General features: G+C 43.8%; 1 protein-coding gene across 1 annotated transcript; it reads left to right on the top strand.

The window, feature by feature from the left end:
* Positions 1-1,842: 1,842 nt before the first annotated feature.
* Positions 1,843-23,403, top strand: DCAF15 (DDB1 and CUL4 associated factor 15). The gene is made up of 13 exons (XM_033172731.1): positions 1,843-1,990; positions 6,009-6,106; positions 6,225-6,360; positions 10,090-10,196; positions 10,816-10,952; positions 11,403-11,573; positions 14,117-14,692; positions 17,681-17,772; positions 19,245-19,373; positions 20,800-20,885; positions 21,646-21,750; positions 22,271-22,386; positions 22,774-23,403. The coding sequence occupies exons 1-13, from the start codon at positions 1,871-1,873 to the stop codon at positions 22,827-22,829; spliced, it is 1,929 nt and encodes a 642-aa protein (XP_033028622.1). The 5' UTR covers positions 1,843-1,870; the 3' UTR covers positions 22,830-23,403.
* Positions 23,404-25,341: the final 1,938 nt, after the last annotated feature.

Below are 25,341 nucleotides of genomic sequence, written 5' to 3'. Positions count from 1 at the left end.
GTCATTCTCATTCTCATCTACAGCAAAACCCAATTTACAAGTGCAAGGGCCACTTCCTGAAAATTATCTATCTACTCCTCTGCCTCATCAAACTTGTGCTGCCAAAATTGGTGTGTCTTAAGCAGTCTTCTTGGCCCTGGAAGTACTTTACTTTATCTGAAGTATACATTCTGGCTGAAATTCTAATATTGTGGTTAAGAGAGCTTTTGAGGAAAACAGAATGAATGCAATTTAGGTTGTAGACATTTAGGAGGGAGAAATAATTCTCATATAGCATAATTACTGTGAGTCACCTTGATCTCTCAGGTTCAGAATGGGTACAAATCTAAACAGCAAGAAAAAAGCAGAAAACAAGGGCATAGCCAGGATTTTTGTTGTGGGGGCAGAACCTCAGATTTGTATTGATTTAGGGGGACAGTTGCCCCCTGGCCCCCCCTTGTCTACACCTATGGCAGAAAGTGTGTAGCCTTGTGGAATGCTATAAATCAACATACTAATTGATGATAATACTGAAATGATTTTGGGAATGGTGCATCCCAAAGGGTTAATGCTGTAGCATAGAATAGTGTAATGCCATATGCCTTAGGCAGTCCCCCCCCCACTCCTTAGTTCAGTTATCAACTGTTGTGTGCGTTTTAACTGTGAGAGCAGCAAGCATGTTGTGTGCTAGGCTGCTGTCTGCCTCAGAGGTAGTCAGTAAATATTGGTCAGTCTCAGGTACAAATTCATGTAAATATTCTTCAGTAATGTATTACCTGCCTGTCTTGTATGTTCAATCTGACAAGAGCAAGTACAGCAAGTAAAAGTCATGTTATTTTTAAATTTTAAAACCAAGTGTGTTGCATTGTTTTCTTCTAGGAGAGAAAAAGAGAACTATTCAAAAGGCCAAATGTCCTAGGGCAACTTCCGCACAACTCTGTATAATTACCACAATGATAATATCACCCGTTTTTTCTGTACAGATGAAAGGAGGTTCAGAACAGAGGGGAAAGGAGAAACTGGAAAACTTATGCATCAGTTCTCAAAGTTCCATAGTTGTTCTTATAATAACCAGCTTGAATGGAAACAGTTAAGAGATGGGGGAGCCAAATGTTGTGTGTGTGTGTCCTGTCAGCTGAGGCCATGGAGCTCTCTTCCATCTCTCCCTCTCCTGCAACCAGATTGAATGCCGCCATCCCTGGTGCTTAAAGAAAATAGCACTTCCCTGCAGGCAGAAAGCTAGCTAGAGAGCTGAGTGGGTGAGTACTTTTATTGCCTGCGTGCTCATCTTCTACTTGCAGGGAGTTTTTGCTTGTCTTGGTATGGGGGAATTCAGTCAACACTCGCACCCCCTCAACTTTCTATCAACTCCTGCCTAGGTAAGGAAGGCTCCCTCTTGCTCCCTGTGGTCCTCGCTTGACAGGACTGCAGGCCGAAGCCTCGTTGCCACGGCAACATGCACATTTTTATTTTGCCCTATCGGCTTCCTCTACGTTGGGGGCGGGACTGAGAACCCAGTTAAGGCGGGGCATTAAGGCACGCATCGTTTCTCTTCGGCGGCAACTCAAAGCTATTTCCCAGACTGAAAAGCGGTCCCACCAATCGCAAGCCGGTGAGAGCTCAGCACGCGCGGGTGCGGGATTTCGCTCTGGAGGGGGGCAGGCGGCTGGGATGATCGGCGGCAGCGGCTGCCAATGGAGAGCGAGAGAGGAGCGCATAAGAATTCCAGAGCGCCGCGGCTAGCGGCGACTCCTCGCGCGCGAGGCTGGCCAATGAGGAGAAAGCGATGGGCGGGGCTCCGATCGGGGCGCTCGTTGGGAGGGGGAGGGAGAGGCTGCTGCTTCTTCTTCTGCTGCTGCTGCTCTGGCGGCGGTGGCGGAGGAGGAGGAAAATGGCGCCGAGCTCGAAATCGGAGAGGGGCGGCGGCGCGTCAGGAGGCAAGCGGGGCTCGGCGGAGTCCGGGCGCGGCGGGAGGCGGGAGCATGTGGTGAGGCAGCTCGAACGCGTCAAGGTGAGGAAAGCGGCGGGGCGGCGGGGCCTGGCCCTGAGCGCCGGAGCTGGAAGGCGAGGGACTGGCGGCGTGTGGGAAGCGGTGGGGTCGAGATGGGGAAAAGACCCCGCGGGGATGGAAGAAATCTTAAGGGGTGCGGGGAGGGGCGGAAAGAAAGGCGGCCGGGCGGGGTTGCGTGGCGGTGGTGGTGACACGGCTGAGACCTTCCGCGCCGAAGGCAGGAAATGTCTATACTGTATGTTCATTTATTTATTTATTTAATAAAATGTACACACCGCTTGGTTGATCCCCCCCCAAAAAAAAAACTCCTCAGAGCGGTTTACAGGAAGATAAAACATGAATGTCGGGGGGGGGGGGACAACGACCTCACAACCCTACTTTAAAACATGCAAAAGTTAAAATGCTAAAGCAGATTAAAATTACCTCAGCTTTCATCTGGTAGGCTTGTCTAAACAATAATGTTTTTAGTTGCATGACTGCTGCTACTACTACTGTTACCATTACCAATACAGTATAATATATCTATTTATATATACAACCCGCCTTTTTCCCTGACAGGGACTCGGCTGAGAACATAGGGAATAATAAATAAAAAGCAATTAAACGTCAGTAGAATAAAAACTAGTAAGTATATATGTGTGTGTACACACACACACACACGTTTAGTCTAAACATACAGATGAAAACAACAACAATCACAGCAGCAACCCCCTCATTAAAAATGAACAATTTTCAAAAAGCTTTTTGGAATAATATGGAGGGAGCCAATTTTAAAATAAAAATATATGTATTTTATGGTTTTCAAGAGTAACATCATAAACATAACATAAAAACAAAAAGAACACAGAGTACATACTAGGAGGGAGCCAGTCTTCACTTCTTCAGGGAGGGAGTTCCAAAGTTATCTGGGAGCAGCCACCACCAAAAAGGCCTTTGTTCAATGTAAATTGGGGAAGGTGTGCATGTTTGAGGGTATGAATTGGATTTGGGGATACAAATTAGATTTAAAATAAAATAAAAATCTGTAAGATGAATGTATGGAGATGGGATGGGAATACAGTAGGTTATAACCATGTGAAAACACCTTGCACATAGTTGTGCATTGGGTATTGAAATCCTTGAAACCTAATGCTCACATAAACCAAGTTTTAGCCTTTTCTGCTGCAACAAACCAATACACACACCCCTTCGGAATTGCTAATACTGTAGGTATAGGTGTGTGTATCACGAGGAGAAACAGGTGTACAGGGAGAGTGAATGGCAGACTGTGATGGAAGTGCAGTCACAGGCTGAAGAAGATTGTGTGACACCAGGGAGGCTGGTGAGGAGTGACTAGGACGAGGGAATTAGCTGCTGCCTGTGGTTGGGGGTGTGCAAGGAGTCTGTGAAAGATGGTGGTGGAATGTTGCTTTAAGGAAGGGTGGGAAACACATGCAGCTAATAATTATACAAAAACCAAAACCTCACAGTCTGCTGCAGCTGGACTTCCCACTGCCCTTCACTCCGCAGGCCCAGCTGCTGTCAACTGTTACAGTGGAAGCAAGTCCAGTAGAGAGGAGGATGCATGCAAGGAGAACCTCACAGCTGGCCATCCCTACCCTCAGGGCCTTTTTACCAGTAACTGCCCTGTGGGAAGGATCCTGATTACTTTTATACATTGTTTATGTTGTGGGCTTTATTCATTCATTTATAAAAATGCAGTTTAAAGTTACTTTTAAGCCACCTTGACAGATTTGTACGTAAGGTGGAATATAAATAATTGAAATAAATGAATAGTTTTGTGTGTGTGATGAAAGCATTAAGAGTTGTTCTAAAATATTTATCTATGAAAGTGGATAGTTTGGAGGAGGTGAATGGTATATGGAGGTATGTCTGGCTGTGTTGGATTAGGTGTTTCCGTGTGCTGCTCTGGTTTGCCAGAAGCGGCTTTGTCATGCTGGCCACATGACCCGGAAGCTGTACGCCGGTTCCCTTGACCATTAACGCGAGATGAGCGCCACAACCCCAGAGTCATCCGTGACTGGACCTAATGGTCAGGGGTCCCTTTACCTTTACCTGGATTAGGCTAGCGCTAGTACAAGGGAGCAGGTTCAAACACCTGCTTTACCATCAAGCTAATCCTATGACCTTTGGCTAGTCGTTCTTCTGTCTGCCTGATTTACCTCATTGGGTTGTGTGCAATGTTCGAAACTCCCATTGTTCTAGGCGCATTTTGCGATGGGGAATTTCATTAGCGCGAGCAGCTTCTGAGCTCTGGGCACAGTACTGCACCTAAAATTTCAGATCAAAACTGCAGAATGGAAGGAAAGGAGGACCTTTTTTGCCTCCTCACTTCAAACTACTCTGAAGACCAGAGAAGAGACCCTCTTAAGAATATTAGTGGGGGTGTGCGGGGGCAGGACTAGACCATGTGGAAAATGAACATAATATTGTTAGCTGCAGTTCATTGATTTTCAGCTTTGTATTCTTGTTATAAAAAGTGTGCCTAGGCATTCCGTTGTTGCTCCCATAACCTTGGTTTAAGGTGCCCTTTAGTTCCTAGCTTTCATATCTCAGTTTCTAACACTGGTTGTGTGGTTCTGGGTAAGACAAAGATGTAATCTACAGACGCATGTGTAGGGAAAGAGCAAGCATATTGAAAGAATGTGACGTATTGTGATGGAAGGAACATAAAATTGGGGAGAATGTAAAATGTATATCATGGAGAGGGGTTTATATTTTTCTTGAGTTGCAGAGACCAATGGCATTCAGATTCACAGTTAGTGGACAGCCAAGGGCAGATCATCTGTTCCCAGCCATTTTCCCACTTCTACAGATATAATTCATTATTAATCTTTTATGTTGTGGCTTGTTTGATGAAGTACTTCAACGCTTTATCGTCCTTTGCTATGCCAGTCTTTTGGGGAGCCTCCTAAGAAAGAACATAATTTCTTTGCTAGATTGAACCAAAATCCTTCTAACCCATCATCTAGCAGTCAGATGCTCCTGAAGGCAGGGCATATAGAGGATGGGTAGCAACAGGAGGTTTTCCTCAGCACCTGTTATTCAGATGTATATTACATCTGTACACAGAGCTTCCTTTTTATTGTCACTAAAAGCATTTGGTCAGACCTATTCTCTGTGAGCATGTAAAATCACTTATAAAAGTAATCTATTGCTATTGTCTTCTGTAAAGCCATATTGTGTTGTGTGAAGCCACATTACTTTTTCTTCAATTTAGTTCCTCACCCCCTTTTCTAAAGTAAACAAGCCATTTTCAAACTATGGGTTATGATTAAGAAGGTGGCTTCTTTCAACCACACTTTCTGGATCATATACAGTCGTACCTCAGAAGTCGAACGGAATCCATTCTGGAAGTCCATTCGACTTCTAAAATGTTCAGAAGCCGCATTGGACGTCCGGGTTTGCGACGTCTGGGAGCGATTCACGTTCGATTCACAAGGTGTTCGTCAACCAAGGCCCAAGGTACTACTGTACAGTATAATGTAACCCAGAGTTATTTGAAATGAAACAAAGTGTTAGCTACGTCCTCCTTACATCTGCTAAGGAGAAGGAAGGGAAGAGTGTGCGAGTCTCATTTTAGCTTATGCGTTTAACACTAAACCATAGTTTAATGTTAAGTACAAGCCAGCTAGTGGGTCATCGGCACCTGCTATCATTCCTTGTGTCTTTAACACCACAGCAAAGAGTGTAAGTGAGAAGTTGGCCACTTTAAGTCCATTCCTATTCATTTGTGTCATCTTGATTCTTGAGTGGGGCAGTGATATTCATGTGCAACTAGAGGTATGGCTCATCTGTGCTGTAAGGTTTGCAGTTGATTTGTGCCAAGAATCAGTGACTTGTCGGTACTACAAAGATGGCACCAGATGCTTCTGCTGCTGATTAAGCACCATTAACACCCATGTATCTCTGATGTGGCCCATTCTCCCTTTTGACTATTTGTGGTACTTTGTACATTAGATAATGGCCTTGAGATCTTTAAGAGAACCTTCTTTACTGTCTTTGATACCCCTTGCAGATCAGTGGACAGCTCTCACCTCGCCTCTTCCGTAAGCTACCACCAAGAGTTTGTGTATCCCTGAAGAGCATTGTTGATGAACATTTCTTGTGTGCAGGGTAAGACTATGTCCCTCATTCTGTGATGAACTGTCATTGTGCTGGCTCTTCCCTAGCTGCATGGGTGGTCATTCTACATATGGACCTGATAGTCTTAATTTGGTATTTTTCTTTGCAGGCACATTTTCCTTGGCTTCTCTAAGTGTGGGAGATACGTCTTGTCCTACACCAGCAGCAGTGGTGATGATGATTTCTCCTTCTATATCTACCATCTCTATTGGTGGGAGTTCAATGTCCACAGCAAACTAAAAATGGTATGGTTCAAGCTGCGTATGATGGGTTTGGAATTGAGATCTCCCCCTTGTTGTGAGTTAGGGGAATTAGCTTGGTCCTCAGAATTAAGAACAACTTGCCTTGTTATTGGTGGAACACTGTGGAAGGCACTTAGAAAACTTCAGGTAGTGGGAAATCAGGATTCAGGCAGTGTATTTCACCTTGGCAGCAAGAAGTAGTAAGTATGATCTTTGGGCCATACTTGAAGTTGGATCCCATCAAATAGCTGGGTCAGGCATGCCAACTCTAGGGGGCAAGGTGTCTTCGGCTCCCTCAATATTTGTTTGAAGGGGGCCCAGCCCCTCCATGCTGTGGGGGCTGGTGCAGCCTAGCAGAAGGCTGCACGGTGTCATGAGATGTGTGTGACGTCGCATGGCACCCTCCCCCCCAATCTTGGGGGCAACCTGGCGCCTCTGAGCTGGGTGCTCTATATTTGTGACACTGATTTGCAAAGCGTGTGAACTTTAGTTCTCATGTGTAATTGCGTCCAGGCAGTTTGCTAGGAAAGATTAACACATCTGTTGAAGCCAGTGTAGAATAATATATTTGCCCTTGCATACTTGCAGTACTTGCTTATCACGGGTGTACAGATTGCTTATTGATATCCAAGCATCTAAAAGCTACAGTTTATCAGTCTGGCAAAAAGACTTTGCAGATAATTTATAGGTACAAAAACAAGTGTTAGTTAATCTGTTTTTGGCAAGGGACGTAGTTTCTTTTTTATGGGGTAGTGGATGCCATTTTTTGTGCTGATCACAAAACCTGTGCACTCCTGGGGCACATGTATTCTGTTATCAACCTAGACCAATTATAGTTGGGAAGATCTACTTAAGAGCATAATAGCCCTGCTAGGTTAGACCAAAAGCCCATCCAGTTCAGTGTTCTGTTCTCACAGTGGCCAACCTGGTTCTATGAGAAGCTCAGAAGCATTAATGAGTTGGGCTGACTTCATTGCCCTTGCTGAGGCTGCCTCAGATGGACTAGCTTGGACTTTATGTTTTCCATGTTCAGGTGCACCATTTGCCCAGTACATCATTAGCCCGGCCCATGAGGCCAGATTCACCCTTGACCTGGTCTTTGCCACAGAACAGATTGCTAATACTCCGTTGTGAGTTATTGTCATGGATGGGTTGTATCCTGGTTAGATTTGGGTTGAATGCAACTACTCCACTCTATTAGTGGTGAGCACATTGAGATAGTCTGTATATGGAGACTTATGGAATCTGATGGATTCCTGAATGCTCTGAGGAATTTTCTGTCTGATGTGCCTGTTGCTTCAGGAAGGCTGACAGTAGAGCATAGGTAGTGTAAATCTCTGAACCTGACAGAACACAAGTGAGAGTGCATTAATGCTCTCCATGTGGCAGTAAAGGCAGATAAAACTGATTACTTTGGCACCATTGCTTCTGCACGACTAGCAGAGCTTCCAGTGGTGAATAGATTTTTTGTTACCTGGCTGGTAGAGCATCTCTCTGACACCCTTGGAAGCCTGCATTGACCATTTTAGGGATAATACGTATTTGGACTTTGCCCCCTGCTTTCCTCCCCTCCATGTACCCCTCAACCCTCTGGAGCAGATTTGGAGATGGCATGGGGGGAGAAGAGGGGCTCAAAGTCCCAGTGCACCAGCAGAAATCCTTGTACTGCCTCCTGCTAATGCAAGAGGTTAGTTGAATCTTGCCCTAGAAATTCCATGAAAATATGAAAGTGTCTAGAAGACCCTGGTGTTGCAGTAATGTTAATTTAAGTTCATTTGGGAGCATTGCCCTCATTTTCTTCATGATTCAGGCTAATACTGATTTTTGCTGTACATCTTTGCTCACAACACCAGTAGCCTTTGAACTCATGCCCCCTTCTGACACTACCTTCACTCCCCTCTCCACACTTTTTGTATTAAATTGTATGGATGTTTGCTCGCTTTTGTCTATTCTGATTTTGTAATCAATAAATTTGATTATGAATCAAAATGTCTCCATTGGCAAAAAGAGTGCAGTTGAGGTGCAAAGAGAAGGCAGTTTGGTTACCTGGTTGGCTTTCTGAAAGGACTAAACTAAACAAAGACTAATACATTTCTCCAATAATTCTCTTCACCCAAAGATTTGTGGGGAGGTGGGGTGAAGTGGAGGCTAAAGTCTTCTGGGGGGGGGGGAATCCTTTCTCAGTGGAGCGATAGAAGGAAAGGATGAAGGGAGCTTATCAGCTTCAGAGGACAGGTCTCTCTCTATAGGTAAGAGTGAGAAGCCAGTATGGCTTGGGTGCCACAGAGATGAGCTGAATAACTTTTGAGTAGATCTCACTGCCACCTTGTTCACTTAGGTGACTAATGGTAAGGAGGCTGGTGACCTCCTGAGGTGATGCTAGTACTGGGGTACCACAAAGGTACTAACAGGATCAAGCAGGCAGTGAAGAGTAGAATGGGGGTGGGAAACAAAGCAAGTTTTCAAAAGCAAGCCAGAGTCCGATCATCTGTGGGACAACTTATAGTTTTTAGTTTGCTTAAAACCAACCAACCAACAAACCCCATGGCTTAACATGATGTGTGAACCAGGCCAAGGTGAATCCTTTTGAATCGAAGGGAATTAATATTTGTGAACTGCTGTACACAAATACAGGTTCTGATTAATAGGGGGTTACAAATTTAGACAAAGAAACCCCTACTAAAAGCAAACCAGTACTTTAACTTTTAGAGGGTATTATTAACTGGCTTCACGTTGGTAGAATCATAGAATCTTAAGAGTTGGAAGAGACCACAAGGGCCATCCAGTCCAACCCCCTGCCAAGCAGGAAACACCATCAAAGCATTCCTGACAGATGGCTGTCAAGCCTCTGCTTAAAGACCTCCAAAGAAGGAGACTCCACCACACTCCTTGGTAGTAAATTCCACTGCCAAACAGCTCTCACTGTCAGGAAGTTCTTCCTAATGTTTAGGTGGAATCTTCTTTCTTGTAGTTTGAATCCATTGCTCCGTGTCCGTTTCTCTGGAGCAGCAGAAAACAACCTTTCACCCTCCTCTATATGACATCCTTTTATATATTTGAACATGGCTATCATATCACCCCTTAACCTTCTCTTCTCCAGGCTAAACATACCCAGTTCCCTAAGCCGTTCCTCATAAGGCATTGTTTCCAGGCCTTTGACCATTTTGGTTGCCCTCTTCTGGACACGTTCCAGCTTGTCAGTATCCTTGGTTTATGCTTGGGCCTGTCATGCACTGGCTTACTACAGGCTTCTGAACCTGGTGCCTTCCATGTATTTTAGACTATAATTGCTGTCATCCCCAGCCTGTGTAGCCAGTGGTCAGGGATGATGGGAGTTGCTCCAAAGCATGTGGTTGGCCACTGAGAATAGATGGGCCTCCTGTTCTGCAGAGCTCTTATGTTCTTATGAAATGCACCAAATTTGGCAAGGGTAGTGTGCTGCGTCAATCGATATTAAGTCTGGATTAATTATGTTTATATATGAATATAAAATAGCAATCCTCACAAATCTAGAAAACCCTTTTGAACTAAGGTTTAATCACAGAAGGTGCTTACTGCTTCCTCCATGAATTAATACTGTACAGCTCCAAACCATTAATTGGGACTAATTTGTTGGATACAGGTTTTAAGTGTATCCTCCCTTTTTTCGTGGGGTCATCTATTGCTAAGTCTCTTTTCTGAGGCCCAGGTGGGGTTTCTGAAGTTTTACCAAGTGTCCTGCTGCTCCTTCAGGTACGTCAGGTTCGATTGTTCCAAGATGAGGAAATCTACAGTGACCTCTACTTGACTGTGTGTGAATGGCCCAGTGACTCCTCCAAGGTCATCGTTTTTGGTTTCAAGTATGTTTCTTTCAATGAAACTTGCTTTTGAGATTGAGTGCAATATCTGTCAGTTGAACTTCCCACATTTCCACGAGAATCAGGAACTCATTATACTTGCTTGAGGCATTCTGGATTACTGCTTATTGCATTCTGCCTTTTAAGGATTGCTAAAAATCAGGAAAGGTATTGGTGTCTTTACAAATTATTTAACTGACATGGCCCCCTTACTTTGATTAATTGAATCAAGCAAAAGGATTGTGTCAGTTCCAGAGTTTGTCAAGACATTATTACCTTTCCTGAACCAAGGGTCTCTTACTCCCATGTTGTTCAAAGTAGAGCTTTGAGCTCCAGATAAAACAGATGCTAGCAAGAATTCAGTTTAAGAGGCTGTTCTTTTGCCATTGAATGAGTTAGTGTGACTATGGAGAAGGATCATAGCTTAGTGTTGGAGCACACACTTTTCATGTAAAAAGTTGCTGGTGCAATCCCTGGAAACCTCAGATAGAGCAGGGAAAGTCTGGTTGTGATGCTGGGACACTCCTGTCATTCCGTGTGGTCACTTCTGAGCTTGAACAAAAGACGGATGGATGGATACATGAATTTCCTCCTCTGAAAATTGCCCCTTCTCTCCTGGTAGTACCCGTTCAGCCAATGGCTTGCTCATGAACATGATGATGAGTGATGAAAACCATCGTGATATCTACATTAGTACAGTTGCTATGCCTCCTCTTGTGCACTGTCCTAGCTGCAGGGACATGGCCATTGCACATCCAGGTGAGTGGCCTATTGCTGGCAAAGTGCCCTAAATTAATAATCTTGGAAGGACTGATTGAAAAATTTAGTAGGATAGCTATAACAGTAATAATTGCACCTGTAATCCAATGTGGGGAAATGACACGATTCACATCATTAGAAAGAATACTTCTGCTCAATGTAATTTTCCTAAAATATTTTCGTATTACATGCATTTCTAGTTATTAAAATGTGGCAGTCACCAAAAGTTCTTTTTTATGAAACCAATAATCAGTGTGAAACATTGACAATTTATGGCCATTGAACTTTTGTTTATAGCCATAAAGAACTTGTTTAGTTTTAGAGCCATCCCAATTCCAAGAGGTGCCAATTGTTCTTCTCTAGAAATTCAGAAAACAAATATTTACTTTCCCCCCATGTTCAGAGCTTGCCCTAAGTTGGTGCTGATGATCCTTTGTACATGCTCTCTAGGTGATCCAAATGCCAAATGTTTGCAGCATGGGTTCATGCTGCACACCAAGTACCAGGTGGTGTACCCTTTCCCCACATTCCAGCCAGCATTCCAGCTTAAGAAGGACCAAGTGGTGCTGCTTAATACCAGCTATTCTCTGGTAGCTTGTGCTGTTTCTGTGCACACATCAGGTAAGAGAGTATGGGGAAGTTTGTGTATCACTTCTCAGCCTCTGGATGAGAGTCTGTGCAAGGTGAGCTTTGAGATGTACAGCCTCAAGTGTTGCATGCCTCTGTTCCTTTTTAGAACTGGGACTGCCTAGTTAAAACATTCGTATGTTGAAGCTTCCTTTCATTTGGAACACTGAGAAGATACCCCATTGCAATAAATTGAAGTGCTTCCACTTTTATGTATCAAAAAGAATTCTTCAGTCCTAAAAATCTAATTCAAACTGAGGTGAACTTACTTAATGCATTTTTATAATTTCTTACAACCCCAAGGATTTTTAGTATGGCAAACAAAATAATAAAAAGGCATTGATGTTTAAAAATACAAAATGACAGAACATTGTTTTTACCCTCTTGGCTCGATAAGTTTATACAGTTTTCAGACAAACATCTGAAAAGCCTGAGCAAATGAAAAAAAGGCCTATCTGGCACTGGATAGATAACGAAATCAGTGTTAGGCGAGTCTTTCTTGGGATGGTGAAAGAGACACTGCTGTCGCAGAGAAAGCCCTTTCACTGATCTCTGTTTTGCCTTCTGCTGCTTCTGAGAAAGTAAAGGAAAGGGTGGACTGGAAAGGTTAATGAAGGTGAGAGGAATAGGCTCTTGGAATATTTTATTTATTTCATAAAGTTTATACACTGCTTGATTATATATTTTAAAAACCCTCAAAGCAGTTTACAGAAAGGTAAAACAATAAAATCAAGAAAAATTTACAACCATACTTTAACGTAACCTGAACTTTCTAAACATCTGGGTAACCTTGTCCGAACAAGAATGTTTTTGGCAGGCGCCAAAAAGACTACAGTAAAAGGCACCTGCTTCATATCAATAGGCAAGGCGTTCCAAAGTGTAGATGGTGCCACACTAAATGATCAAGACCTTACAGATGCAGAAGAGGTATTATGTGACATCTGTAGTAGTGCCAGTTTTGCCAATTGAAGTGGGCACATGGGGCAAGGTGATCTTGTAGGTAAACTAGTCCCAAGTTGTTAAAGGCTTTTTATACTAATAGCAACACCTTGAACTTGGCCTGATAGTGAGTAGGCAGCCAGTGCAGACCTCTGAGCCCAGGTGTTTTATGCTGACGTGACCTTAATTGTGTTGCAGCATTCTGCACTAACTGCAGCTTCTGGATCAAGCATGAGAGAAGCCTCATGTAGAGCGCATTGCATTAATACAGTCTTGAACTAACAAATGCATGAATACTGTGGCAATGCTTTCCTGGTCCAGGAACGGCCATAGCTGTTGAACTAGCTGCAGTTGGGAAAAGGCACTTCTAGCCTCAGATGCTACCTGAGCCTCCAGCCACAGAGCTGGATCCAGAATCACTCCCAAACTGCGAAACTGCTCCTTCAGGGGGAGTGCAACCCCATCCAGGGCAGGCAACTGACCAAATTCTTGGATATTGGAGCTACTTGCCCACAGTGCATCCTGGTGACCTCAGTCATTAAAAATGAAAGGTTCTATCAACTTTTGTCCATCTTGGGGTGGGAAGTATTTGTCACGCTAAATTAAATTTTAGAAAGACTGTGCTGCTGAAATAAGGAACTGCCCAATTGACACTTGCATCTTTGGTCCATCTTTCCCAGTACAGTGGTGCCCCGCTAGACGAATGCCTCGCTAGACGAAAAACTCGCTAGACGAACGGCATTCGTCTAGCGGAAGCTGCCCCGCAAGACGAAAAATGTTCGTCTTTTTTTTTTTCGTTTAGCGGAGCGCGGCTATCATTGCCGCTTCGCTAGATGAAAAAACCGCTAGACGAAAAAATTCGTAGAATGAATTATTTTCGTCTAGCGGGGCACCACTGTACTAATCTGTCTTGCAAATCCTTATATGGAGGTGCCAGGGATTAAAACTCCAATGCTTACTATTATAATATATATATACACACACACACACACACCCCGCTCCTTTTCCCCTGACAGAACTCAAGGCAGTTTACAGATTAAAAACAAAAACAAAAAGTGATATTTTAAAAAATGATTGATATAATTAAAACTATATACATATATAGTTTATGTATACATGTTTATGCAATATGTATATGCCCCATTTCTGAACTAAACCAGTCATTGTCATAGATGTGAATTCTGCTTGAAAAAGAGGTAGGCTTGTGGACAGGCTGAAGTCCAGCCGGCCTGTGGGAAGCAAGGAAAGCTTTGATATAAACAACATGCAGAAAAACATAAGAAGAGTCTGCTGGATCAGGCCAGTGGCCCATCTAATCTGTCACTGTTCTCAGAGTGGCCATCCAGGAGCCCATTGGAAGCCTGATTGCAGAACCTGAGTGCAACAACACTTTCCCATGCCCCTTAAACATTTTATCACTGCATCTTTCCCCTTCCAGAGGGAACAGAACCTAAGATTTTAATCAGTTCTTGATATCTGACTATCTTCAAGTCATACTACTTTTGTTGGTGATTGAAAACATGGTGATTCTGCACATTGGTTGCAGAAATTGCAATATATTCAGCATTTTCTAACTTTCCTTTGCTACATTCTTTCAGATGACAGCAACTTTTGCCAAATTCTTTATGATAGGAGTCGTCAGCCCTGGTCTCCTGTTGAAGTCAGCCACACAGCTCTCATCTCACAGTGCCCTGCGGGCTTGGAAGAAGGGCTAGAAAGAGAGAACTGTTACTGTCAGGGTGGAGCTGCACTGCAGCAGCCCCTTGCCGTGCCTCCGCAGGACACAGGAAACCATGTCTCCCCTGCTGTAGCTATGGCAAAAGAGTTTGTTGCGGACATCTTCCGGAGGGCCAAGGAAGCTAAAGGCACTGCCCCGATGGAAGAGGAGGCAGGCAGTGGGCTTCAGTCCCTTCTTGACTCTGATGGGGCCCTTGGCCAGGGCAGTTCATCCTCTTGGGATCTAGGGAAGAGATTGGGGTCTTGCTTGCATGGCAGTGGCACTTGTAGCTCCACATCTCCTGGAACAGACAGCATCTCTGATGTGGATGGATCTCCCAAAGATTCACCCACTGCCAGTGCTGAACTGGAAAACCAGCCAACAGAGCCAGGCTACGTGAACTATACTAAACTGCGTTATGTTATGGAGCCCAGTGATTCTTCTGAGGCAGAAGTTGGTAAGTGTCCCTTTAAAACAAAGCATGGTGTTTGGGGAAGGAGCAGGTGACAGGGTTTTGAACCTCTGGCATCTGGATCTGCAGGCACGATCAAAGAGGCTCAGTAACAAAGCCTGCGGCTGTGCTGGTTCTTGATAGGCATCCTCTTCCCTAGAAGGCACAGTGTGTCAGGCCTTTTGGTTGACTTCCTATATGTACAAGGAAAAGCCTTTTTCTTCAGCCTTGGGAATGTTTCCTGTGCTGTCCCCGTTGTACAGCTACAAGCAGCAGTTTTCTTGTGTTGCCCCTGATCTCGTGGGCTCCCTCTGAACACTCAACCAACAGTTTTGGGGCAGGCCTGGCAGTGGGACTGCATGAGAGATTTTTGCTCTTCTCTTCTGGAAATGCTGTATACAACACAGGGACTTTAAAGTTTCCATGTCTCCTATTAATGTGAAGCAGTGAGGTGTCCTAGGCTGAATGGGCCTTGTAATGCCAATTCTACTAGTATAGTAGCTGATAGACCTAATTGTGACTCGTTCATAATCATAGCAAGTGGCTGTTGAAGCTCTTGAGAAGTAAGTCCATGTATAAGAGGCTAATTTTTATTTTCACTTTAAGGGCAATGGGTTTGACAAAAAATTGATAATTAATATGTGACTTCAAGAGAAAACTGAGTGTGCATGTAGGGTTTTTTTCATGGGATATTTTCCTAACCCTACCTCAGTGTTATGCAATATGTTTACAGATGCATAAAGGAAGGAATGTGTGTACACTGCAGGAAAAGGAAACTCAAACTGTGCCAATGAAAGCTGAATTATTTGATCTGTGTAAGTTAGGTAGAGGAGCTGGCGTATTCATCTTGCAAAATTTATTGGTCATAAGGAGGACCAGAGAGCTGAGCACGGCGCTGAGACTGTCCCCTGACCACTGATATCCTGCTCAGCTTCTTCCCACCTCAGTGCATAGATAGAGGTGGATAGAGGGTGTTCATCTGAATTCATTCACTCAGAGTCTAAAGGTCTGCATAAAGTATGGATGGGGGGACAGACCTTTTTTCTGCATGCATGTATATTTTGAAACATGCTTATCCAGAAAACTACTGGTAGGTGCCCTACCATCTATTGAATCATTTTGAATTATGGTTCCATTATTGCTTCATTTTATGCCCTTGAACTGATTTAGGTTGCAGGTCTCAACAACTCATCTTTCTGGCAAAACTAGGATGCTGAACTTCACCATGATTGCTTGGTTTTCATGTGTCCATTGTTTGGGTTCCCTAAACTGGGAAACCTATTTCAGCCGAAGGATTGTGTTCCTTTCTGGGGAATCTTCCGAGACACATATGCCAGAGGTTGGTGGGGCCAGAGGCAAATATAGGCAGAATAATGATTCATTTTACCTCCTTACAATAGGCTAGTTTCTGTAGATATTCATCTTACCCTCTCCATGCCTCTGCTATCCAGATAGGCATTTTCAGAGGTCAAGGACACATTCTAGCCATGCAGAAACATGTCTGGTGCAAAGCAGGGACAGTGAGGGGGTATGACCTGTGGAGGGGGATATACCCTGGAGAAAGTTCTGAGGGCCAGATAGAGAGGCCCGGATAGCAGCATTTTGTCCCTGGGCCTGAGGTTCCCCATCCCTGCTCTGAACCAAACAGAACGGGGGATGTTGGGAACACAATGCTAGGAAAAGCTTGCGGCAAGTAGGTTGCTCTTTGGCAGGGTTTGGCAAATAAAACATGATTATCTATGTTAGGGTTCTTGGCTTTGTGCTTGAGTTGGCTGTGGTGACAGATCTCCAGCCATGGAAAATGTAGACCTCATGCCTGAAATTGTAGACTTGGCAAATGTTCAAAACATTTGACATGCATCTGTGGGCAGGGGTGTGCATGCAGTGTCCCCATGTGTGTCATTCTGCATGCTCAGTCCTCAACTTGCCCCATGTTGAGGTGGGGGGCGGTCTGCAGGGGGGTTGTACTCATTTTGCTTGCACTCGAGTGAATTGCCTTGCACATTTGGGAACCTGCTTTATCAGGGTCACCAGTCATGTGGAGTGCTCTTCTCCCACTCAGGTGAAGTAACATAGAAGCCCCCTGCAGACCACCCCATGCAGCATGAGGAGGGTAGCGAACTAAAGGAGGATGTGCTACACGTACAAGGAAATTGGATGTGGGAGTTGTGTACATGCCCTTGCTGCTGCCCACATTAGAAAGCATTTGGGTGTTAAGACATTAAGTATGCCTTGGATGGTTGTGTCTCTGTGAATCATCCACTTTCCATGAATCTGTACAATCTGTAGAATTGGAAGGGACCACATGGGTCATATAGTCCCAACTGCTTACAGTGCAGGAATTGTTTGCTCAAATCCATGACCCTGGAGATTAAGAATATCATGCTCTACTGACTGTTGAAGCAGATTCAGTTTTAGACTACAAAAAGTCTGGGGTTTAGGGAATCCACCCTTAGAAGCAAATGTTGAGCCTTGGACCAGTAATTGGACCAGTATGAGGAAACCTGGGTTTCAGTTCCCTTTCAGGTCACAAATCTGGCCTCTCAGTCTTGCCCACCTCACAGCACATGAAATAATTTCTTATCTTTTGATTTTTGCATACTTCCACCTGTATGGCATACTAGTGATAGGGCAGTCTCCAAACTGAGAGTAGAAATTTATTTATACTTGTAAAATGTGAAGAAGGCTAATATAATGGGAAGAGGAGGGGGAAAGGAAAAATTTCATCTTTCCAACAATGCAAAGCTGAGACTGGGAAAAGCATCCTCAGCCTTACATTGTTGGAAAGATGGAAATTTCCTTTTGAAGCATCCTGTTCCAGGAGCAAATATTCTTTTGGCCCCTGATGCGCTCTCTCGCCCTCTCTCTCTCTCTCTCTCTCTCTCCATTCTCCCTAAATTTGAGCTTCTTGGACAGGTGCTTCATCTTGACATCTGTTTCTTTTGACTGTGTGAGATTACCCTCTCCTTCGTCTCATATTGTGTTTACTTTCAGAATATGAGGATGATAAGATCTCCTTGCCATTTGTTGTGACAGACCTGCAAGGAAGAAATTTGAAGCTGCTGAAGGAGAAGGCTGTCTGCCAGGTGAGGGTGGTTCTGGTCCCAGCATCATTAGAGAAACTGGATTTGCAGCTAGCCTAGACTTGTGATTGGTTCACTTAAACTGAACCATCTTGATTTATTTCTATTAACAAGGTGACCTAAAGTCACTGAGAGGAGTTAACTTAAACTAAAGCAGGTTTCTCATTCCCACTTATTTCTTAAACAGAAGTGTATACTGATTACTTCATATAACCAGAAAAAGTGTAGTTTTGCAACTAAAGAGAGGGTTGTATTCAGTGCTAGTCCTATTAAGAAGAGACTCGTTGAAGTTCATTGATCTAAGTTAGTCATGTCCATTTATTTCAGTGGGTCTGTTCCAAATAGGACTAGCATTGGATACAACCCAGAGCTTTCAATACAGATCTGTTCACCTCCCAAAATGTTTAAACTGAGAGCTGAAACTCATTCAGAAAGGTATGTGGTGTAGTCTTCTGGGGACTGCACCCCAAAAAACATGTGTACGTAGAGGAATGAGCAAGTAATTGAATGACTTACATATGTACCAGCTCTTTGCATATGGAAAAACTAGGAAGTTGTGGAGAAAGCTAGATCCGAATCCTTCCTAATGTGCTAATTGACCCCAGGCTGGGAATTTTGACATTGGGGAACTTTCAAACGTAATTTCCCCCACCTACATTCTGCAATGGTACAGTCCCTAGAGGGCTGAACTTTCTCTTTTCTAATCATGTAGACTATCATACTGATGGGCCAGACAGTGTAGGAGGTCCATCACACCAGCAATATGCCACCTAAGGGGTGCTTCCACCTGGATTTGCTACACATGGCTGGCTTTGGCAATATATTACAGCTGTGCCTTAGAGCCTCATCAGGGAGCGGAGAGGTTAGCAGCAGCCACATGCTCATAATATATGATGCTGGCTTAAAGGATTATTAGAGGAGCAGAGTCAGCTTTCCCCCTCAACAGAAGAGTGAGATATTTGGTTACAAAATGTCCTCTCTCTAACTGGTGGTGTTTCTACTCGAAATCTGCCTTCGTCCTATGACAGTTACTGAGCTTTCTGCTACTGAGATGTTGCTCTGTTAGTGTTTGGTGCACTTGGCCTACAGAACACACTAGCAGAAAGTTGGCAGCCTTCATCCTGGCTCACTTGAACCAACTGCTCATCCATCATCTGCAACATGAGGTCACTTACAAAGATTGCATCTCTCAACTACCCTCCAGCGCTAAAAGGGAGCTGTTTTGATACCGGAGGGGGGCAGCAGGTTCCACCTCAAATGAGTCTCTGGAAGGTGCTCTCAGCCATTTTGACTTTCCCTGCCAAGCTTCGTTAGGATTCAAGTTATTTTAGATTCATAGTTGGGCTTTGCACATTGTAATTTTTTATGCTGTAAATGTTTGAGAATTTAGAATTGTCTCAAGGTGGCTCTGGTGCAGGGCTGGTCATGCAAATGCTTCCCGTTTCCTAAAGCCGCATCTTTCTTTGCCTTTCCAGGGCCAGTACTTAACAGTGGAGCAACTGACTTTAGATTTTGAGTATGTCATTAACGAGGTGATCCGGAACGATGCCTCATGGTCCAAGCAGTTTTGCTCCTTCAGTGACTATGACATCGTCATTTTGGAGGTAAGACAATGTTGGGTGTATTACCACACTAACGGTGCCCCATTTGGGTGCAGTTTGGGCCATTGAGAAACCATGTTGCTCCTTGGTAATTTACATCCTTGCAGCCATTGATCTCTGGACTTTATTTCCAAGGAAGGGCTTTATTTATTGTCTCTTTTATTAATTTTTGATAGCTACATTGAATCCTTTTAAAGCTAAACAGAGAGAGATACCAACATAAATAAAATAGCCAATGCATGTCTAGTTGGCATTTATTGCTACACTACAAGAGCCCTTGGCAAGCCCCACTACTATCCTCGGTAAAAACGAGCAGATGAGCAGGAGTCCTTTTCTTTAATTTTCTGGTTAGTTGTGACTGAAGGGGAGACTGAAACAGTTGCACCATTGTTTGAAAACCAGAACTCTCATTATGCTTGCCATTGACCATGTTGGCCAATAGTGCCAAGCCATACTTAAAATGCTGTGGCGTAAGTAACTTAGGCTGGTACATGTGAATTATATTCAGTCCCAGCACATGTCATCACCTGTTTATGGCACCTCTGGATTTTCCAACTCTAGGGCCTTTTGAGTGTCCCATCCTGCTTTCAGGCATGATATCTAATTTGTATGGGAGCCTTGAATAAGGGGTAGCAGGAGATCTTTTCTACCTTACCAAAGGTGGCTGATGTGGATCCTTCCTTTTTTAAAGACAGGGATGGCCAGTTGTCTCCCTAGTGTCTGATTCTAAAGTGCAAAGCTTGCTACTGCTATTTACCTCTCATTTCTTGGGAGACATATCCACCAGAATGGAAGTAGTACTCTGCAACACAATCCTAAGACTGGCCCAGGGGAGGATTGAAAGGGATGGGAGAAATCCTTCTCCCACGGTACCTCACAGTTTCTTGATCCTGTGTGGCTTGGGTTATGCCTAGCCAAAGAATTAAGTGTGTGTGTTGTATTGACCAGGGAATGTGAATTCAGACCTTAATTGCTTTTCCAGGAAGAGTGTAGCCCTCGTCCGCACTTAATTCTCTCAAGAAATTAAGGGCAGGATTCACCTGCTGAGTCCCATCAGCAGAAGTTGCTTCTTGCACAGTAGGGCTTCCCTCCCCCTCATTTGCCCCCTGCAATGGCTCTGGGTGGGTCAGGAACTCCTGGAACAGCACACGGGGAGGAGAAGTGGAATTGTTCCATCTGGCAAGCTAAAATGCTTGCATTGATGGAACTATTGCCTTAGTGTGATGTTGAAGCTCACCCAGTTGCTGATTTAAAGCAATAGTTAGATAGCAGAATTCTATAAAAACATAAGGCGCTTGAACAAATGACTCCCAAAAAGTTGTCTGTACTGAAAGATGTTGGGTCAGCAATTCTGACTTGCTGGTTCAGCTGTGAGTATGGTGCAGTTCAGGTAGTTTGCTTTTACCAGCTGTCAACTTTGCCTTCCTAGGTGTGTCCAGAAACCAACCAAGTTATTATCAATATCGGACTCCTGCTCCTAGCCTTTCCTTCTCCTGATGAAGAGGGGCAGCTCAGGTGAGTCTCTGTCAGGCCCACATTGGGCCTCTGAATATCTTCTCTCTTTGAAGTTCTGTTGTATTAGGATTTTGACACAGAAGGACTTTTGGTAGGGGGAGAAATCTTTTGGAGTGATTTACTAGAGTAGAAGGAAGTAGAATAAGCAATATATAGGGCTTAAAAGTCATACATTTCGCCTGTTTTGCCAGCTCACTTTTGCATTTTGGTCTCGATTTGGGTGGAGCTAAATGAATTTTTTGTAGAACCTCATTTTGGGGGGGGGGAGAGGAGAAATCAGATTTAAATGAAAATTTTTACCTCCTCAGCAACTTTTTATTTCTGAAATGTGACAAATGTCGTCGCTGATTTGTCAAAATATTGCCCAATACTGCAAATAGTAACATTAATGTCAGTTACAGGTTAATGTCATTTGTCAAATAGTCAAAACCACCGAGCTAGCAAATATTTTCCAGTATTTACTCTTGGGTAATGAAATCAGATGCAAAATCTCAATCTCAGTACTTGGGCAAATGCTTGGGTAATAACTAGTATGTGAAAATAGCATCTGCGGAGGATATATATTGAGAGCAAATTACTTTCAGCTGTGGTTCTGAGTATCTCTTCCTGGAGCCAACACCTAGGCATAGGCTGGTTCATCAGTTGCTGAGATTAATCTTGGAGTAATTTACGAGGTATGTCATTGTGAGGTTGGGAATAGGATGTTGCTTTTTGGTGTACACAGCTGCTTTGTCTAAATTGCTTTTTCTGCTTTTCACAGGCCAAAGACATATCACACTAGTCTCAAAGTTGCATGGGATCTGAACACTGGTATCTTTGTCACAGTCAGTGTGGGAGACCTCACAGAAGTCAAAGGGCAGACCAGGTAAAACATTGTGTGATGTGCCGTAAGGGAAATCCATCTTGGACAGCTAGTTGACTTGTTACCCAGAGGTGTCTGGTGACTCGGTATATATTCAGTATTATGAACATCGTACCAAAACATCTTTTGAACACTCTAATTCTTCATGTAGAACTGCATCCATTTATTTTTAATTGGCTGTGCAACTTATGGGCCTGTATTGAGTACAGTTCCACCCCTTATATTTTTGTTGCAATCTGCTTCGTTATTTTTTGTGAAATAGTCTATATTTTTATAAATAAAATAATTAAGGAGCTTGCTAAAGCCAACTGTCACCTGTACCCATACTGCTTCATCTAAAACCGTTCCCACAGCTGAAGGTAGTTTATAGTCGCAAATGAGTAGACATTTCACGAAGCCTCAGTCTGTTGTGAATTAATGATACCAAGATGGGGAAAGAAACTGTGATTTGTTCCTTAGTACTTCGTTGGAGATCTGTTTGCAGACTGTGGATGCTGATAGAGCCCCATCTTTCCTCCCTTAGTGGCAGTGTGTGGAGCTCCTACCGGAAAAGCTGTGTGGACATGGTAATGAAATGGCTGGTGCCAGAGAGCAGTGGTCGTTATGTCAACAGGATGACTAACGAGGCCCTTCATAAAGGTAACTCAGCACTTTCCAGGAGGCCCCTGGGTATCTTCCACAAGGCTTAGTGGTCATAGTTGACTGGTTGATGATGAGGCAAGAAGCCTACTTCAAACCAGGGAGCCAGCTGCTGGTTTCTGTGTCTGTCAGGAGGACAACAGCACATTATCTTAGCATTTTTCTGGTGTTAGATGATGGAGGAACGCATGTCTTGTTTCTAGGACATGGAAGGACTCATTCTCTCCCTTGCTGTTGCTCAGGGCTAGCTTTAAGTTTCAGCTTATTCCTGTGCCTCCTTCCTAAATTGTAAAGTGGTGGATTCTTGGAACACTTGTGCCCTTTTGTGGATTGCCTGGCCCAGATCAGTGTGTAGCTAATTTCATGTCTTCCTCCTTCCCCCTGCAGGCTGCTCCTTGAAATTCCTTGCTGACAACGAGCGTTACACGTGGATTGTCTTATGAGGCCAGGTTCAGAAGCAAAGCTTACATTAGTTCATTTCCTGCCATAACTGTGTGTCACATTCAACTACCTCCCTTGTTAAAAGTTTTTAATTTCCCTATCCCTTTTGACTAGACAGTTGCCCCAATGACCTTGAGTGCATCTTAATTGATTTGTGGGTAGAACCACACCCTCTGCTTCATTGTCTCTACATGTTGGGGGGGGGGGGGAATACAAGGCTGGTCCAGACGCTCTGAAAAGCCTGTCTCTCCTTGTAAGGTAGTCGTACTAGTTGGACTACACAGGCTCCAACAGAAAGCAGCTGCTTCTGTGCAGTTATGTCCATTTGTACTTGGTGAAACTGCAAGGGGACTCTTAAGAGGTGAGTCTTCTGCAAGGTTTGTCCTCCTCGGGCCTGGAAAACGAAATGATTCTGGGGCAATGATTGTTAAGGAGACCAAAACCAACTTCCCTGTTTTGAGTTTCAGTGTTTCAGGACCCCCAACCCCCAGTGGATGGGGCCACAAATGTGTTTTTCATTCTTTTAATTTGTCTCAAGCAGGCTTTCTCTTCCCTGCAATAAACATTTAAATTTGAGAATGGCTGTTATTGTTTCATTTGCTCTTTGAGGGGAAAAAAACTTCGTCACTTCCAAGGCTATATTTGAGAGCCAATTACATTGAAGCCAGAGGCGAGTTTGGGTACTTCAACTGATTCGGCTACATTGGGTGCAACAACGATGTAGAACACAGTGTGAGAGGTGGGGCACATAATTTTAGTGTTGCACAGGGTGCCGCTGAAATTTGAGATCCCAAAGTCCACCACTGCAGCAAGGTGTATGTATATTCCCAAAGCCACTGGCTGCAAACTTAGGAAATGCGTGTGCAAGCTCAAGATGCCATTTTGCCTTTTTCAACTGCAAGGCGATAGTGAAAATAAAGAGCGGTCCAGCTTTGCATTGTATCAGCTTAAATGTTTTGTTTACACCCCACCCCACCTTTCTTCCATATATACTCAAAGCAATGCACACAGACTTCCTAGCTGGAGTATCAATGCCCAGACCTGCTCAGGTTCAGCAAGGTTGTATTGTATCATGCAACTTCTGACCATAATCTGTCTGCCATTAACTTCTACTTTCTCATACTATGGCACAAAAAATATGCTGGTTTCAAGAGGGAGGGGAGAGATCAGAGAAGGGAAGAGTGGCAAGATTCATGGTGGATTGGGAGTGGGGAGGCATTGCTCCCCCACCACTGAGAAGTATTCACTTGAAATCAAAGTTGAGATTTTTTCCTACATTGCAAAGCAGATATTAGCACATTACCAGCAAAACCACTAAAAGGTTGCAGTTTCAAGGCTTTGTGTCTTGGATTTCATAGAAATTCCTCCTATACAAGTGTGAATACCTCACAGTCCTATAACTGTCAAATAGCAGCATGTTCTAAATGCCTTTGAATAAAAGTGCTGCTACCGTGTTTCTCCTAAAATAAGACACCGTCTTATATATTTTTTTCCTCAACAAAACACAGTATGGCTTATTTTCAGGGGATGTCTTATTTTAACCGCATCGCATCAGTACGCTGCATAGCCACGCCTCTCCAGGCTGTTTTAATGGGAGGTACCGCATCACTATGGCTTATTTTCGGGGAACGGCTTATATTTTGCAAATGCATAGAAATCCTGCTATGGCTTATTTTATGGCCATGTCTTATTTTAGGAGAAACAGGGTATTTGAGAAGACTTATTTCAGAAAAAAATTGCTTGAAATTCTTTCCAGCTGGCTGGTAGACTGTTCTGGCATTGCTGTTCTTCATATATAGCTACAGGACTCTTTCAGCAGCAGCTACATGATAGTGAACAACTGAGAAATAGTAAAAGTAAGCTAAACAGGTGTCTGGTACTCTTAAATGAGAAGACCCCATCTGCTTCTGTGTTTGTCCACAGTTGGAGGCAGAATACCACTTGCTGGAAACTACAGGAGGGGAGAGTGCTCTGGTGCTCAAATCCTGCTTGAGGGTTTCCCACAGGCAACTGGGCCACTGGGAGAACAGGATACTGGACTAGATGGGCCACTGGCCTGACCCAGTAGGCTTGTCTTATGTCATCTTCCCTGTAAAGTGGCTGTTCTAGGGCCAAGCTAGATGAAACATTAATTCCTTACAGGCAATTAATATGCAATATTTAAAACAGAGACACTGGGAGGGAGTGTTGAGTAGAATCTGGACCATGGAAGAACTAATCAACCCCCGTCTTTGCTGTGGGTCTGATAAAGTTCTCTCAACTTCCCACTCTATAAAAAGCTGAGGGAGAAGCTTTTTAGACGGGAACTTGCTTCCTGGGGCTAACAGTTTTGAGAGTGCAGAAGATGAAATTAAAATAGCCAGGTTTGCAGTGGCTGTAAACTATAACAACTAATGTTTACTGCTTATATGCGGTGGGTGTCCTACCTATTAGCCAAGTCGAGGTTTGTGCTGAGGATGTCAAGTCAAGGTTGTTGTCCTCTTAGTTTAGTATAGCTGGACTAAAAGTGAAGGT

Source organism: Lacerta agilis, chromosome 16 (genome assembly GCF_009819535.1).
Source record: "Lacerta agilis isolate rLacAgi1 chromosome 16, rLacAgi1.pri, whole genome shotgun sequence".
NCBI classification, from domain to species: domain Eukaryota; kingdom Metazoa; phylum Chordata; class Lepidosauria; order Squamata; family Lacertidae; genus Lacerta; species Lacerta agilis.
Note: the sequence above shows the minus strand (reverse complement) of the source record. Positions and strands in the feature narration are given on the sequence as shown.

Bases quoted from the DNA above. Each gene is read 5' to 3' on its own strand.
- DCAF15 (XM_033172731.1), top strand. From the start codon at position 1,871: ATGGCGCCGAGCTCGAAATCGGAGAGGGGCGGCGGCGCGTCAGGAGGC. The intron at 21,751-22,270 runs GTAAAACATTGT...TTCCTCCCTTAG, and splicing joins GAAGTCAAAGGGCAGACCAG to TGGCAGTGTGTGGAGCTCCT. The intron at 22,387-22,773 runs GTAACTCAGCAC...TTCCCCCTGCAG, and splicing joins TAACGAGGCCCTTCATAAAG to GCTGCTCCTTGAAATTCCTT.